The sequence below is a fragment of the Lynx canadensis genome, chromosome B4 (genome assembly GCF_007474595.2).
Source record: "Lynx canadensis isolate LIC74 chromosome B4, mLynCan4.pri.v2, whole genome shotgun sequence".
Lineage (NCBI taxonomy): Eukaryota > Metazoa > Chordata > Mammalia > Carnivora > Felidae > Lynx > Lynx canadensis.
The window spans coordinates 123,940,597-123,958,424 of record NC_044309.1 but is presented as its reverse complement, the minus strand read 5'-3'; the positions used below and the strand labels follow the sequence as shown (position 1 = coordinate 123,958,424).

The following is a 17,828-nucleotide window of genomic DNA, read 5'->3' as shown; positions in this document are numbered from 1 at the left end:
TGCCTCTCTAGGACCGCCCACAGCTGCATCCTGACCCCAGACAGACCCAGGGGCTCACACTGGAGGGAGAAATTCTCCCTGTGACTATTTACACACTTTCCCTTTCTCCTACCGCTTCTTCCAGGGCCTCTCAGAGTGAACCCAGGGCACCATTAGCAACTGAGAGACTGAAACTTAACCTTCACGGCCTATAATTTTGGCACGAGCAAAGCAAACAGCGGAGTTTTAAATCCCATCACAGAGTGCTTTTAAGCTATTCTTTACTTCGCACTTTAGACATTCATGAATAATCTTCCTACCTCCCATTAATGATAATAATAGAAACGACTTCAAAATGGCCCGAGTTCATTTGAGAAAGTGCATTGAAAACTTCTGCCCTTCAAATGAAACCGAAGAGTTTAATTAAATGGAGCTTGAATTTCATCATCTGAAAAACAAGAGACCTTCAACCTTCTATGGCTCCCAGGTCCCAAGAACAAAGTTCAAACTTGAGAGCCTTCAGAGCCCTCCAAGTCCAGTGTCGACTCCCCTCTCCACCCTGGAGCCTCCTGTGTTCCCAGACATCACTCTCCTTCCCACCTCACCCCTGTTCTGATTTGGTGAGTGCCCTCACCTGGAATGTCTTTCCTCCCCTTCTCTCATATTCCCTAGCAATTCTCTACTCATCCTTCTGGGCACAACAAACACCACCTCTCCTATGAAGCTCTCCTCAACACCCCCACTCTAAATCAACAATCCCCCCACCCTGTCCTGAGCTGTTTGTCTCTCTTTGTAACCCTAACCACATTTGGCCCCGTAGACTGTTAATCATGTGTATTCTGTCCACCCCAACAGAATGAATGTTCCTTGGGCCCGCCTTTGCACTCAGACGTTTACGTTAGAATCATTTCAAACCAAACGTACGCAATTCCCTGAACCCCTCTGAGTTTCCACTGCCTCATCTGTGGAATGGAATTGATAACTTTCTCTCTCTACGTTACAGAGTTTGTTAGGATCTCACTGGGAAGGTCAAGCTTCAGGCAGCATTTGACCAACCAGAAGACTCCAGGTATTTTAGAGGCCTGAAATGACTTGAGTGACGCATATCTGATTCCACAGCTAACATCTCTTATTTAACACCTAGAGTCCCAGAGGGTACAGCTTAAACCCAGGAAGTAACACATGCCTTAAATAAAGGGGAAAGGGGTGTTCTAACCCTTCAGAGTAGCACTAGCCAATGCGGTAGCCACAAACACGTGGAATGAGGCTAGCCCGAATCGAGATGTGTTGTAAACGTAAAATACACACTTAGCGCAGAGACTTAGTGCAAAAATGTTAAGATCTCAGTAATTTGTAATATTCATTGCTTGTTAAAAGGATTCTTTAGGGGCGCCTGGGTGGCGCAGTCGGTTAAGCGTCCGACTTCAGCCAGGTCACGATCTCGCGGTCCACGAGTTCGAGCCCCGCGTCAGGCTCTGGGCTGATGGCTCAGAGCCTGGAGCCTGTTTCCGATTCTGTGTCTCCCTCTCTCTCTGCCCCTCCCCCGTTCATGCTCTGTCTCTCTCTGTCCCAAAAATAAATAAACGTTGAAAAAAAAAAATTTAAAAAAAAAAAAAAAAAAGGATTCTTTAGATATTAATTTCACCTGTTTATTTTTTTTCTGTTTCTTTACTTTGTTTCAATGTGGTTGCGGGGAAATTTAAAGTTACACACATAGCTGACAGTATATTCTGGCTGGACAATGCTGTCCTAGAAAGGTCCTGTTCCAGGCGCTCTCCCATTCCGGGTGAACCAGCAGATCCCTTCCCGGGACATACCGGTTTACCATCGTGGCTACGGTACCTAACAACCACGTCTTCAAAAGTTGCTCATTTTTGGGGCGCCTGGGTGGCGCAGTCGGTTAAGCATCCGACTTCAGCTCAGGTCACGATCTCGCGGTCCGTGAGTTCGAGCCCCGCGTCGGGCTCTGGGCTGATGGCTCAGGGCCTGGAGCCTGATTTCCGATTCTGTGTCTCCCTCTCTCTCTGCCCCTCCCCCGTTCATGCTCTGTCTCTCTCTGTCCCAAAAAATAAATAAATGTTGAAAAAAAAAATTTTTTTTTAAAAAAAGTTGCTCATTTTTTGGCTGGGTCTACACCTAGCCAAATGAATCGTTAAATGAGTTGCTAAATGAATTGTTCTTTGCTCTCTTCCATGACTGCTCACTCACTGCACAAACTGAAAACCCAATCGGCCACGACAATGGCTGAAAACTCCATACTCACAACCTTCATTAGCGGGATTTTCTTCTTGTTTACCAATCGGCATCAATGTCTTCATTCTTTCGATAAATATTGACTGAGTGACTATTGCTATGGTCCCAATGTTTGTGTCCTCCCCCCAAAAGTCATACATTGGAAACATATGCCCGAGGTGATGATATTAGGAGGTGGAGCCCTTGAAGGTGATTAGGTCATGAGGATGGGGCTCTCGTGAATGGGACTGGTGCCTTTCTAGAAGGCCCCAGGGAGCTGCCTCACCCCTTCCGCCACGTGGAACTACAACGCGAAGTCTATGCCCCAGAAGAGGTCCATCACCCAATCATCCTGCCACCCTGCTCCTAAGCTTCCCGCCTCCAGTGCTGTGAGGAGTTAATTCTAGTTGTTTACAAGCCACCCAGTCTGTGGCACTTTGTGGCAGCGGCCTGAACGGCCTGGGACAACTTCTCCGGACCAGGCTCTAGTCAGATGTTGAGGTACTGGGCTGAACAAGACACAGCCTGCCCTCGACGACCCAATACGCCAGAGTGTGTAATAACAGAAGTGCGCACGCACAGAGTACCACGGGGCGCAGAGGAAGGCCGCCCACCTCCTTCATCTGACCGAGAGGGCAGATGAAGATTTTACACGGGAGGTAACATATGAACTGCACTTTGACCTCAGGATACATCCAAGTTGAAGTGAGAAGTGTCACCTGAACACAGCTGACAGCACGGGTCCCAAGAGGGGATGAGCTCACCCCGGGATAGAGTGTAGGGTAAGAAGAGAAGAGGCTATCACTGAATGTTCCGCTTAGAGTCTGCAGCTGAGCGGAAGGTCCTTATAAACAAATTACCTCCTGACCTAATTAGCTGAAAGCAAGAACAGGTAAACGGAGCATAACGGCGAGCATTGCTCATCTGTACAACGGAACTGGGAAACGCTCACAAGATCGCAAAGATTAACGGTGATAATCCAAGTAAAGCAGTTAGCACGCTGACACATAGTAGGTACTCAGCAAGTGAGCACTTATGCTGTGTGAGTGTGAGTGTGTGTTGTTCTTAATAAGGCATCAAAAAACTACAGAATCTAAATAAGAGTGTCCCAGCTATTGCCACTGTGGGTTGGATTAGTCTTTGTTGGTGGGGAGCAGGGGGTGGAGGGGGGGCGGGGAGGAGGCATCCGGCACATGTAGGATGTTTAACAGCATTTCTGGCTTCTCCCCACTAGATGCCAGTAGGACACCACCGCCCCCCTGCCCCCAGGTGTGACAACCAAATTCTCTCCAGACATTGCGAAAGGTCCCTTGCAGTGGGAGAGAGAAGGGAGCAAAATTGTTCCCAGCTGAGAACCACTAATCTAAATCAATAGTCGGGTGAGGTGGAAAGTTCATTTGGAGGGTCCAGTGCCTAAAAAGATAGACTCTTCAACTTGTAAAGAACCCCGAGCATTGATGGACCCCCACCCCTACCCCGTGGCTATCAAGCCCCGCGGGACTGTCTCCAGGAAAGTAAGGGGTGGGGCAGGGAAGGGCACCAAATACACCTTGGCCTCGCCCAAATCAGGATTACAGCCTTTGAACTAAATTTCAGCACCTTCTCTGGTGACCACGGCAGAGAGGGCCTCTGCCCCCACTATGAATGCCATCCCCCAGGGGCAGCTCCATCAGGCTAGCAGAGGGTGACTGGTCCCTGTGCGAGAAGAAGCCATACGGTCCTCCTCTGCACACAACAGGTTCAAGTGTGGTGACAAAGGCCAACCGATTCTGTCCTGTCCATTAAGCCACCCAACCTCGGCTCACCCAAGGGCTGCCACTGAACAACGGCTATTTTTCCGAAACTTTTTATCCTCCTGAGTTCAGCTTTTCAGAAATGGCACTGACAGTGCCCTGTGTTTTATTTTTCAAACGCCACCTTTCAAAGTTAATGAGAACCTGAGGGGTTGGTCGGTGGGGGGAAGCTATGGCCTCTGCATGCAGCATGAAACCGCAAAGCTGAGTTTTCACCAAATAAACTCTGCTTTTGTAAAATGCGCCACCGAGGCAGAGCTCAGTTTTGGCCTTGGCGGGGAGGTGAGCCGGCACAGCAGACAGGGGGTTAGTGCAGACGGAAAGGAGATACTCAGGGGCACCTGGGTGGTGGCTCAGTCGGTTAAGTGTCCAACTCTTGATTTTGGCTCAGGTCATGATCGCAAGGTTCATAAGCCCCACGCTCTCAGCTCGGAGCCTGCTGGAGGTTCTCCCTCTTTCTCTGCCCCTCACCCACTCACTCTGTCTCTCTCAAAATAAATAAATAAACTTTAAAAGAAAGAAAGAAAGAAAGAAAGAAAGAAAGAAAGAAAGAAAGAAAGAAAGAAAGAAAGAAAGAAAGAAAGAAAGAAGATACAGCAGTCTGGAAGCAGGACCCTCTTAGTAAACCTCACAGTGCAGGGCAGACATAAGGAACGGATAAACACCTGCTCAGGTATCAAACAGAATGAAATACGACAGCATTTTTGTAAACGTGAAGATTAATATCTCAGAATGAGAAACCGCAGCGCATTTACTCTAACAATCTGTGTGCACAGTGTCTGCATCCATTTTCAAGGCATTTTCCCATCTAGTTTCTCATTTAATCCTCACCCCCACCACGAGGTTGGAGAGGTAATATTACTACCTTCACTTGGCAAAGGAGGGGACCAAATCTCTGAGGCTATGACTTTCACTCGGTCTTTCAATCCATTATTAAGTGGCTATAATTTGCCGGGCGCTTGCCCAAGTTGTGGGGTGTGGCCAGGTACTACGCCAGACGCTGTTCAAGCCTGGAGAGTCTTGAGGAATTTCTCAAGGAGAAGCATTATTGGCATTTGGGCAAGATGACTCTGATGGGCGGAAAGATTCCATCCTTTGCAGGATGTCTAGCATCCTTAGCCCTGCCAACAAGACTGATGTCATCAGTCCTAGAGACAATCAAGAGCATCCCGACACGTTTCCAAACGTGGGGGAGGGGACAACCCCCAACAGAGAGCCCCTACTAGATATCCGGAGCAACAGATCTTAGACAGCCATGGCGCCTCAGTCCTCTCAATGTGACCTCGGATGAGTGATATTCTCTATGCCTCAGTTTGCCCCCTTATAACATGTGATGATAATAACCGTGTGCACCTTGTAAGTTCTGCGAAATAACATATTAAATACCTGGCCCAGGTCGGCCTTCAGAAATAGTACTCAATAAATACCTGTATTATTTCCCTGGCTCATCTCCTTCTATCTTTAAAGAAAGCCACTTTCTCAGGGAGGCCTCATCTGGGCATCCCTACTGCAAACTGCAGTCCCCAGGCTGCTTCGGTTTCATATCCTCCTTCCTTGCCTTACTGTCCTTCTGCAGCACTTGTCATCATCAAACATACCCTACGTTTTAAACATGCATTTGGTTATTGTGTCTTCCCCGAAGAGAATGTACCGCGAGGACATGGATTTTTGTCTGTGTCCCTGTCATATCTCCAGCCCCCGAACAAAGCCTAACGCTTAACAAGCATTCAACAAAAACATCTTGAGTGATGTCCAATGGATACAGTAGGTGGCCAAGGTCCAAAAGCTGGTCTCTACACCGCAAATTCTGTGCTCTTTTCTCTATAGCAAATGACCACGGAGGATGACAATAAAGGGAAAGTGCGTCAACCGTTAAGAGATGTAAAGTGTGATATGACAATACTCCCTTGGAGGGGCCTTTGTGTCTTCCCCCTTCTAGGATTCTTTGAAGTTAACAGCTTCAGGCAGAAGCCCAGTCACCAGCCTGTTTCAACTTGAGTTGCCTTTGTGGGTTTTCTTCCCGAGGCGTTTAGGATAACCACTCACAAGACTGAAATGGACTTCAACACCCACATTACCAGGTTTCTCTATCCCTACCCGAACCTGCCGGAGTCAGAAACGAACTTCAGGTGATACTGGAGATTTCAGTGCTACCTGTCCTCCTTACCTACAGTCAGACTCGGACTCCCCACTACCAGACCAAGCACGAGATTACTAGCACCCTGACCCAAACTTGGCTGTGGCGGGCCTAGCAGTCACCGGTTATACTCGCGACAAGTCCAGACCTGGAGTTCCAAAGTCTAGTGGACACTAGGGCCCTGGGAAGGCAACGTTACGTCTTTCATTTATATTTAGTCTAAAAAAAGAACTTTACCGTTGAAAATAGAAATCAACACAAACACTTCCACGTAACCCATCATAACAACTTAACATGCCTTTTGTGAAACACAGGTGAGGGTGCCTGGGTGGCTCAGGTGATTCAGTGTCTGACCTTTGATTTCGGCTCAGGGGTTGTGGGATAGAGCCCCACGTCGGGCTCTGTGCTGAGTGTGGAGTCTGCTTTAGACTCTCTCTCTCCCTCTCCCTCTGCCCCCTCCCCCGCTCAATCTCTCTCTCTCTCCGCCCCCTCCCCCGTTCAATCTCTCTCTCTCTCTCTCTCTCTCTCTCTCTAAAGAAAAAAAGAAACACTGGTGTCATGAGGAGGACGATGGAGAGCCACAAAGTGAAGGGACTCTGTGGCTGTTTCCATGATCTCATTGCTCCGGCATATTTCATGGCTCGCCATTTACAACGAATCGTAAGTAGATGTACAGATTACATTATCTACTGTCACCTACACCAATCCTCACAAAATGGAATGGAGGCTTAGAAAGATCCCCGCCAAGAAACCACAGCGCACGAATACTCACAATGCGCACACACTCCTCCGAGTCTCCATCTGCCACGTTACAAGGTAAAAAGGACGGCAGGATCGGAGCGCACAAGGTGTCGGCCAACAGAATTAACCAGAGGATAATGAACTCGTGGTTTTGCAATCACTACTCGTAGAAAGTTTAGAAATATCCTCATGCTGGATATTTAGATGATGGTGGTGATACATATAAATTATCTATAAACAAAACATATTGGGAATGACTCCTCAAGGATGCTTCACCAAGAGTGTACCAATGTGTGGTGGACTACTGTGGATGTTTGCTCATCATCCATTCCACTACCCCTTCTTCTAGAAGGCCTTCTTACGCTGCAAAAGCCATACTTGGCCAGGCTTTCTTGAAGCCAGGGTTCTGGCTGTGAATTTGGTTTCCCCAAACAGAAGCACTCACTCAAGACTTAGAAAGCAGACGTGAGGGGCACCTGAATGGCTCAGTTGGATGAGCATCTGACTCTTGGTTTCAACTCAGGTCACGATCTCACAGTTCGTGAGTTCGAGCCCTACACTGGGCTCGACGATGACGGTGTAAAGACTGCTTGGGATTCTCTCTCTCTCTCTCTGCTCCTCCCCCACTTGCATTCTCTCTAAATACATACATACATACATATACTTAAAAAAAAAAAAAGACATGAGGCAGAGACCAACTTCCTGCCTTCTGGGCGGTTTTTCGCAGGCTAATGTGGTGATGGGGACAGGAGAGGTTTTACAACAGCATGACAAGGTCCTCCCTCTGTCCTTCTGGGTGTCAAGAGGCAGCTGCAGTGGGGAATCATTCCAACTCTGGAACCAGGATTTCTGACCCCTGGTTCTCAGTAGCCTCAGTCTGTTCTCAGACTCAGGAGTTCCGGGACAGTCTTGGAGACAGACAGCTGCACTCCTGGGGGGTCGGTTTGGAGCAGCCAATATAGATTTGTTCACAAATAATTACATGTACTATCAACTGGGGCTCCTTTCTGCAGGCTCAGTGGAGAGCCCTATGCCTCCAGCTGCCCCCAGCAATTTCATAAGCACCAGATCCCCTCCATTAAATACCCTCTGCTTAAAATACTTAGACCATTTTTTAGTTCCAGCTCTGAACTCTGAATCCTAGTAGAGCAGGAGAGCAGAGAGATTTAGAGGACAAATGGAAGAGACCACCCGGAAGCTGTCTGGGCCTGGCAAAGCAGCCCAGCTCTTCCCTCTGGGCTCTAGACATTCAGGTAAGGAGGGGACAGGAGGGAACAGGTGTCTTTGAGATGAAATGTTTACTCTTGTTTACTCTTGAAATGTTTACTCTTGAAATGTTTCCGAAGGACCGCCAGGCCAACCTCGGAGACAGAATCCGTGCCCTGATAAATCTAAAGAAGAAGGCGCACACGCGAACAAACAACTACCTTTCTAAAGGGCCAGAGAAATTATAAAGGCCACGTGAGCTCAGTGGCCATGAAAGAAACTAAAATCCACACTGTGATAGTCTCCCCAAGAAACGTCTACACCTATTTCTGTTGGAACTTCCAGGGTCGAGCCCCGGGTTAAATAAGTCACTTCGCCACCCTTCCCATTCGAGCTCTTCCCGACCCCTATCAATTAACGTAAGAGAGATATGAACTGCAAGCCCCAAGCCTCTGAAAATGGGTACGAGCTCCCCCAGGCAGAGCAGAAAAGGCTTATGGGCCTACATGCTGGCCAAGCCTTCACGAAGCCCACAGTCAGGGCTGATCAGGCACTTCTGGGCCCTCACCTGGAGCCTGCGTCTTAGGGGGATGCCCTTTCCCATCACCTTACTAAGGTCACAGGGTGTGCCGTGGTTTGCAAAAAGTACCTTCCCAATTTACAGAGGTGGCCGCCTCCGAGGGCATCAACTCTAAGACAATGGCCACTCTGTGTCCCAATGAGAAAGAACAAGCCTGGCCACAGAAGCGTGGCACGGTGCCAAGAAGCCATCGATGACGACACCGTCAAATTCATCGCTACGAAATTGCGAAAAAAAATGAGTCTCTCAGAATGGAGGGAATACGGTAATTGATGGGGTTAGGGAGCAGAGGAGCCCCGCCCCAGGACCCAGGCCTTCCACGTCCAAATCACGAAGCCCCCAACCCAGTCCCGCTCTACGCCCTTACTGAGTGCCCGCAGAAGTCAGGGTGCGACCGCGCTTTGTAGTCCTGAATGCCATGGATCGCACCCCGAACGTTTTGTTGAAGACTTTCCCAACACCAGTTCCGTTAAAATGTTTCTCAAATCTCTTTTACCATTTTGTGGTCTAGTGGGGGGGGGGGGCGGGGGCGGGGGCGGGGTGAGGAGAAACGGGATTAGTGCGGTGACCCCTTTACCAAAGCTCAGGACCAGCTGCCCAAAGATAAAGGTGCAAGTAAGAAGCTTCCTCACCTCCCGCCCGGCCTGCCCCAGGCTCCGGCCCCTTCCCTCCGCTTTGAACACTCAGTGCTGCCTGTCCGGCAAGTTCCCACCTCAGGGGCAGGCCTCTGCTGCTCTATGCCCGGAACATTCTCCCTGGGATGGACACGTGGATGGCTCCTTCCCTTCCCTGAGGTCTCTGCTCTCCAAGGTCATCCCACCAGTGGCATTCCCTAATTACCTTTATATTCAATTGCAAGCCCCGCCCCTCATCTATCTCTCCCTGCTTTTTCTCCACACCACCTGACAGGCCTACTTTTTTTTTTTTTACTTCTGCATTTGCTTCAAGTCTGGCTGTAAGTTCCCTGGGGGCCAAAATCCATACTGAATCCCCCAAGTGCCTAGACCCACCTCCAGGGCCTGGCACCGAGTAGAAGAGAGAAAGACAAGAGACAGAGGAAAAAAAAAAAAAAGCACAACTCAGCTTGTAAATTTTGATCAATCATATTTGATCTCAGATGCGTCAAATAAGCTTCCGGGAATTTTTAATTGATAGATCAGACTATTCAATGACCTCAGAGGAAGATGTGCCTTCCTCTTCACTTGTGATAAAGACAGGGTCTCGAAATTCAAGAGAAAAGAAACGAGAAAGAAAAAAATGAGTACGCAAAACAATGCTGGTTTTTCCAAGAATTTGGACTTACATGCCTGCTGGCGATGACTTTCACAAGGCCTTTTTCACCTACCCTCCCCAGGTTAAGGAGGTGGGTCTTGTGGGTGGATTTTAAGAGGGGGGAAAGGGTGGGGCCTGAACTTGTAAGTGTTTGACTTCCTGTTTTTAAACGGCTGTGCTGATAGAGCTGGTCATGAGCAAAATGGCTTTCCAACCAGATAAATCTAAACCGCAGCCCCCACTGCTGCAGGATGGACCCCCACGTCCCCTGCCCCACGGACATCTCCAGCCACCCCTCCGCTGACCACCACTTTTATTTCCGAAAGCAATGAAATGAGAGCTCCTGAGCAGTGGCTGTAACTGTTGGAGGAAACTGCCTACGTGTATCTGTCTCCTCTTAATGCGGCCACGACAATGCCTCACTGAGGTGCAAACGTTTCAACCACCAAAGGGAGTCCCCATACTGGACAGGTCTTAGCCTTCAGTTATTTAATGCTGCTTTCAGGATTCATAACAGTCTCCTATTTGAGACCCTCCTGCTGCCTTTGCAAAAGGAAACGCCAGAGAGATAACCTAAGAACCAGCCCTACAAACCGGTGAGTCCAAATTCATTTCATGTATAAGCAAAAAGATTCATGTGCAGTTTAAAAAAAAGTACTAAAAATGATACAGGACTGACATCCTGCAAAGTGGGGCGGGGGGCGGGGGGGGGGATGGCAGAGACATATGCAAATCTATAGATTAAAAAGGTTGAGGTTAAATGTTGTCTTTAAACATAATAACTAGTCACCATAATGATGCACTTGTCTAAAAATACGTCAAAACAGGTACAAAAGGCATGATATAATCTCAACTTTTTTTAACATATATATTCTCTAATACATAGAATAAAGCACCTGTTGCCTCTGGGTGGTGGAATACTAAATGATGGTTTCTCTTCTACACTTCCTAAGTTTCCTAAAATGAGCACATATTATGTTTACAATTCGATTAAAATCATAACACAAAAGCACTGCACATTCAATCTCATCAAGTACAACCACAAAGGGGTAACCCAAGAAGTCTTTAAATAAAGGGTATAATCTTTCAATACCTTCGACCAAGGCAAAGAAATCCCAGGCAACAGTGAAAGTAAACATACGGCAGGAGGAAAAAAAAGAGAGGAAGAGAAAGAGAGAGAAAAGGCTTTCTCCTCCGCAGGCTTCTCTTCTTTGAACAGGAGATTTCGAACAAAACCACAATCCTAGGGAGCACACAAAAGGAAGGTTCGGAGGAACTCTCTTCACACGCTGGGCACAAATGCAGCCCCGGGGGCCTCCTCCGCTTTGCCTTGCAGAGCACAGCTCCATCAAAGCCCAGCTGTCCGGGGCAGGTAGGCAAGACAGTTTACTGTACAGGACGCACGTTTACAGGACGCATTCGCTGATGGACGCGAATGTGTGCAGAAACCGCTAGCATGCGGTTCCATCCTCACCCACTTCAGGGGCTGCTCACACCCACAAAAGGGGTTTGTCCTGTGGACGGGTTTCTTTGAGTCAGTGGCTAATGGAGGCCAAGCTCCCCCAGTACCCAGGACACCGAGCAGTGCCCCAACTGCCTCATACCTCCGGGCAGCAAATCTGGGCCGCGGGGAATGCTCCGCCTGGGGTACAAAGACTTAAGCCAAATCCATGTGTGCGGGGGCTCTCAGAGACCAGGAAGGCAGGGAAGGGCGCCCACCACACGGACCCAGACTCACAGACACAGCATTGTTGGCAAGGCTTGATAACGTTCCTGAAAACCCGAGAAGCGGGTCTTCTGGAGCTGAGCTATTTATTCGTGCTTTTCCCCAGCAATTATTTTATTGGGAACCTACTATGTGTCAGGCACTGCGTAAAACACTGGGATTAGGATGGGGCTAAAACCTGATCCCAGGGTGCCTGGCTGGCTCAGTCGGTAGAGCGTGCGGGACTCTTGATCTTGGGGTTGTAAATTCAAGCCCCACACTGGGTGTAGAGATGACTAAAAAATAAAATCATGGGGCACCGGGGTGGTTCAGTCGGTTGAACACCATACCCTTGATGTTGGCTCAGGTCAGGATCCCACCGTCATGGGACCAAGCGCACAGCCCCCCCCCCCCCCCAACAGCCTCTGAGCTAAGCATGGAACGTGCTTAAGATTCTCTCTCTCTCTCTCTCTCTCTCTCTCTCTCTCTCCCCCTCCCTCCCTTCCTCTGCCCTCTCCCCACTCACGCACAAGCTGTGCACACACTCTCTCTCTTAAAAAAAAAAAAAAAAAAAAGACATTAAAAAAAAAAACAAAAAATCTGACATAAACAAGAACTATAACTCAGATGTCAGAGATCTAAAGAAAGCTGCCTTACTGACAAGGCCCACTTCTCCTGAACCCTCCAACCAAATTAAAGATCAACTACTCAAGTTTATGAATTGCTTGGGAACTAGAAAAGTACAGAAGACAATGGGCCCCAGATTAGAATCCGAGGGAGAGACAGCCAGCCCTCCCATCGCCAGCTGTCTCCTTTCTTTTTTCTCCCCCACCTCTCACACTCCAGGTGTTCTCAAGGTACCGATGAAGCCCGGAATCCATTTCTTTCGGAATACTATTTTTCTATTTCAGATACAGGAATGTGGAACTCCTACCGGAGGGCTCCAAATTTTTAGCAACAATCTGTGCCATGGCGTGGTCCCTTATGCCTCTCCCCGGGTGATCTTTCAAGACTGAAACTGCACAGCCAGGCCAAAGGATCATCCCACCAATGACCCCAAATCCTCAAAGAAGCAAAGATCTGGCTAAGTTTTAAAGAAATTCAAAGTAGTACAAAAGATTTAGCATCAGCTGTCATCAACCGTGAAGTTTAATAACGGGGGGGAGGGGAGAAAGGAACATGTTTAATATTGATTTCGAAGCATATTTTTATGGCCCATGTCATAATAAACTGATGGCACGGAGTTTTCGTGGAACCATACGTAATTCAACGTAAGGAAGACCTCTCAATTGGACCATCTTCAGTTGCACACTCAATAGAAGGTATTGACAGTGGAACTTGCTATGGGCTGGGAAAACATGTCAGGAGAGAACACTCCTATAGATATGAATAATAAGCAAATGCCATTTCTTAAAAGGAAATGGGGCCAGGAAGGGAAGCGAAGGCTGAGAGCAGAGGACAAGCTTCTTCCTGGTGTCTCTGGTTAGAAAGTTATTTCCGAGTTTTCAGACAAGAAAAAGCACCGGCTGCATGAAAACCATGGCGAGTGGGGGTATTATCAGTACCTGGATGACTAACAGGTACGGAGAAGTTCAAGTGTATTCCGCATGGAGACTAATATCCGTCCTGTCCTTGGCATTTCTGCAGACAATTACCCGGCATGTTCTGTCCAGGCAAAATTCTAAGCGGCCTAAACACATATCTGAAGTCTAGACCAAACCCCTGGGCCCTTTGTTTAAACTGGTTGAGCCCCGGGGCACTTGCACGTCACCCAGTCCCCCAGTCTCTGGGGCGGAGTCTGGCCTGGCCTCCAGGATGCTGCTGTCTGTCTGGCCTTGCCCACTGGAACCACCACACCGGCTGCCCAGAACATAAGCGAGGTCCATTTTTAAATTCCCTTAGAAGTTTCCCAACCACCGGTCTGGGTGAGGAGACAAACACGGCTGCAGTTTGCTGACATGAAACTAAAAATACCCAACTGCAAACAAAAGCCATCTTTTACAAGGCTGGCTCGGATGTCCTGAGGTTACCAGTGGTAGCGTCAGACCATATCCTTGGCCGCCTGAACAACTGCTCCAGGGCGAGCCGGGCAGAGGGGCCGCTCAGTCCCCGACGCTGTCAAGGAATCTCACACCCGCAGCCCTGCCTGATTGATGGAAAGAACAGCTTTATTCCTCTGCCACCCACCCAAACGCAAGCTAGAAGAATTCGGGGCTGCGTCTGCTGAAAGTGTTAGATACATACACACTGAAAGGAGAACGCGGGAGGCAAAAGAGAAAAAAAACCAACCCCATTTCCCTGGAAGGAAATGTGTTTCCAACTCCCTCCTTGCAATTATAAAAGCAAATTATTGCTGTGGCTGTACTGAGAAAGGCAACTCGGAGGCGTAAAAAAAAAAAAAAGAAAGAAAAAAGAAAGAAAAAGAAAAAGAGAGAAGAAAAGAAAAAGAAAGAAAGCAAAAAGGATTTCGGAGCCAATGTGGCCCAGTGGGAGCCGGCCGGGGGTGAGGCGGGGTTGTGGATACCACGGCTCCCCGGGCCGAGCCGCGTCACCCCGAAGCCTCCTCGGAAGGTTTTTGTACCTGTTGGGCTTCAGGGCCGAGCAGTGAATCCCCGGCCGCCGCGCTCGAGGGCGCCCCTCCCTCCCCAGGTCCCAAACTTTCCTTAGCGCCTTTTGGAAGGGGCGAGCCTCGATCCTCCCCCAGTCCAGATTTCAGATGTGTAACTTGCCTAAGCTACGGAGGGCTGGGGGAGGGGCTCACTGCCACACGCCCCGGGGCCCTCCAGGGGACTTCAGATGTTCGGAACCCAGGAGAGGGGCAAGCAACCTGACGGTCAGTCCAGGACCGGGCCAAAGTTTCCTCCAAAACCGCCGCGGCCAAGGCGTGACCCAGGAGCAATGACCAGCGCAGGGTCGGGAGAGCCGTTGGGGTGGGGGCGCGGGGTGAAGGAAGCCCCAGGACACCAGCCGCAAGGTCAGTGAGGAGCCAGACCCCGGGGGCAAACAAGGGGCGCCTGGCCCCTTCCCCAACCTAGTGGAGAGGCAGTGCGGGGCACCAAGCCTCTCCCTACACCTCTGCGCGGCGCTGAGCCCCGGACACGTGGGAGCCTGAGCCTCAGGCTCCCCAGCAGGGACTGGCGACCTCGCCGGGGCGCACACCCTTAGCCCCCAAGCCCCCAACCCAAGGAAAAGGCAGCGCGCCCAGGCGCAGGGCGGCCGCCTCCCGGCGCCTCTTTCATCCACGGATCGCTGCATCCGCGGGGAGTTGCATTCTCTTCAAACCGGCCCCCCACGTCAGCAGCTGCCCACAACCTCTCTACCTTGCTCTGCTACCTCGCAGACAGACAGACAAGAGACACAAAGAAAAAAGGGAGGAAAAAAAAAAAACAAAAACGCTCCCCCCTTGCTCCCATCCTCCAGCCTGGAGCCGGGAAGAAGAAGAGGAGAGAGAGCACGTCTTCTCTCCTCCTCTCCATCCCGACTCGTCCAGTCCGGGCAGCAAGGAGTCCCGAGGTGGCTGAGGGAGAAGAGGTAAGGTTGGAATAGGCAGAAACCAGGCGCCAGCGAGCGAGCGAGAGCGCGAGAGAGAAGAAAATATCCAACAAAACCACGCTAACGCGCCCCCTACCTGGGTGCAACATACTTTGGAAATAGAAGATGACCAGGATAAAGGATCCCAAGCAAGTGGCCAGCACCATCCGGCAAATTCTGTTCATCCTCATCACTTCCAGCAGCGCCGGCTTCATGGCTTTGTCCTGGCTGCGGGGACCGGGGTGTCCGGGAGGCGCGCCCGGGGCGCAGGAGCCGGGACCCTGCCGCGCGGAGCGGAGCCCGGGAGGCGCAGGGCAAGGGCTGGGCAGGGCTCGGGAGGGGGACGATCGGGAGGGCTTCGCGGCCGCTCTCGGAGCCCCCAGCCCCGGGCAGGGGTACGGAAGGCGCCGGAGTTGCTCTGGAAGTGCCGAGATGCGTGGACCCGCCGGCTGCGCGCTCCTGCTCCTCCCGCTGCTCCTCTTCGCCTCCCCGCCGCCGCCTCCGCTCCCGCCGGCGGCCGCCGCTGCCTCCTCGCGGGCCGGGCGGCTGGGGTGCGAGCGCTGGTGGTGCCGCCGCCGCCGCCGCCGCTGCTGCGCTGGCCGCTGTGGCTGTCGGACGGGCCCCCTCCCTCCGCTCCAAAGGCTACTTCATTGCGCTCCAATGATCTATATATTCCGGGCTGGGTTTTACCAAATGCAACTCGCAGCCCCCGGCGAGGGGAGGGCGCCCGCGGAGAGCCGGGAGGAGGGAGGGGCCGGAGCGCCGGGGCGGAGCGTCGCGCTCCCCCCGCCCCTACCCGGGAATTGGTCGCGTCCAGCTGTTTCCCGGGGAGTGCGGAGAGCGCGCCGCGCTCCCGCAGGGTCCCAAAAGCCCTCAGTCCCCGGCCGGGCTCGGCCGCCGTCTGGAGGTTGTGTCAGCGTTTCCATGACAAAACCCGGAGGAAAAAAAGAAAATGCGAATCAAATCGCCTCGGTGCTGCCACCCACTCCTGCCGGCGTTCGTGGAGGGAAGTGGCAGGGAGCGAGTCGGGCACCGAGAGCGTAAAGGGGGCTGGTGGTCCGCGATTGTTTAAAATCCCTGGACGAGGTGATGGAGAAGTTGCCCCTGAGCCCCCAGGGAGCGAGTGCCCTTTAGCCGAAGCTTCAAACGGGCGGTTTCGTTTTTTTCTTTCAAACCACTCCCGGGCTCGAGCGACGCTTTGGAAAGGGGTTAGAAACGGCTGACTTGGGGGTCAAGGTTAGGGAAACTGCACTACCCGCGGGGGTCTGGCGACCGCCGAGCTTTCCCGGGGATTTGTGCAGAGTCTCTCCCAAAACAAGGCAAAAGGGACTGGCTTGCGGATTTTAAAACTCTGGCTTCCCCGAGGGTAGAGCTCCCTCCAGATTCTCCCAAGTGCACACGAGTCCCAGAGGGTGGAAGAGAGAGGTGGCCCCCACGAAGTCACCGTCAGCCGAATTCAAACAACTGATGGAAAAATCCAGCCGGCCTTAGCACTGGCAGGTAAATGGAAAGATGGCGTTGTTTTCCTGCATTGTGGGAAGTAATTTACAGTTTCCAACCCCATGCATTTAAGTTGGTTAACAATCGATCAAGTGGATACAGGCTAATAGTGCAGACGTCAGTGGCTCACCTACCCCGTTCTAACTTTTGAAAATCGGCGACTGCGACGGTCCACTTAGCTACTACCCAACATTGAAGACCTTGTTCTTCTGCCCTTCATGGTTTCTGTAAGCAAAGAGATAGGGGCTGTCATATTTTTTTATTTTCCTTGTAAGTTTACGTTGGGTTTTTTAAAGTTAAAGGATTATTTAAATTCCAACAATTATATTTATGGGGGGGGAGGGATGTCATTGTAAAGACTACTTTTGTGTCATATTATCAAATTATTACTGCTATTAACTCAATAATGAAATAAGAATATGTCTTCCGATGCCGCTCAGATAATAGGCATTTGATAAATACTTATTGGGTCTGAATGCAAGGGGCATTACCCTCTTCTCAATACATCAGAGACACAACTTGTAAATAGACACATGCAGTGAAACCTGCGTGGACAACCTCCAGAGTTTTCCTCCAGAGCCGCGTGATAGGGAAAGTAACAAAGTCAGCAGCCTTGCCTTTGACTACAGAAGATAATCAATGACAGCACGATATTTATGTAACTGGTCTGTACTGTATTAATTTGTAGTCACTTGTGAATGAGCTGCTTGCTAAAGGCTGTGGAGCTGAACAAGCTCCGGAGCAAAGCCACTCTTCAGTGATTCTCCCCACAGGAGCCTGGGAATGGGAGTTGAACACATCGCCACCCACCCCAACCAAGGCGGGGATTCTTTGCAGGGAGCATGGTTAGATAAGCACTTGCCGCACTTCGCCTAGAATGCCAGGCTCTCATTTCACTCCCGGTTTTACAGAGCAGGGAGGGGTCACCCACCTGGCCTCTGGCCTTCCAGGGCAGAGCCCACACTGTACTTGGACAAAAGTCTGAACGTGCATAAGGCAGTCTGGGAAGTCACAGAGCCAAGGGAGAGATCAGAGGTGCATCTCTGGTGGGTCATGGAGGGCTGAGTTGGCCCACATGGTGGAGAAGGTGGAGAGCCGTGCCCAACGTCCATTTTTGCCTTCCCACAATCAGTCAAGAAGTGGCCCAAGCAT

At 50.6% G+C, this 17,828-nt stretch overlaps 1 protein-coding gene across 2 annotated transcripts in view; it reads right to left on the bottom strand.

Moving 5' to 3' along the window:
- The window catches only part of CHST11 (carbohydrate sulfotransferase 11), a 269,883-nt gene extending 253,955 nt beyond the window's left edge, over positions 1 to 15,928 (bottom strand). The window contains exon 1 of one of the 2 annotated variants that reach the window (XM_030320420.1): positions 15,274 to 15,928. In XM_030320420.1, coding sequence (XP_030176280.1) covers positions 15,274 to 15,391 — 118 coding nt within the window. In that variant the 5' untranslated portion in view covers positions 15,392 to 15,928. The remainder of the gene's footprint in view (positions 1 to 15,273) is intronic. The other variant, XM_030320421.1, reaches the window with a different exon arrangement.
- Positions 15,929 to 17,828: the final 1,900 nt, after the last annotated feature.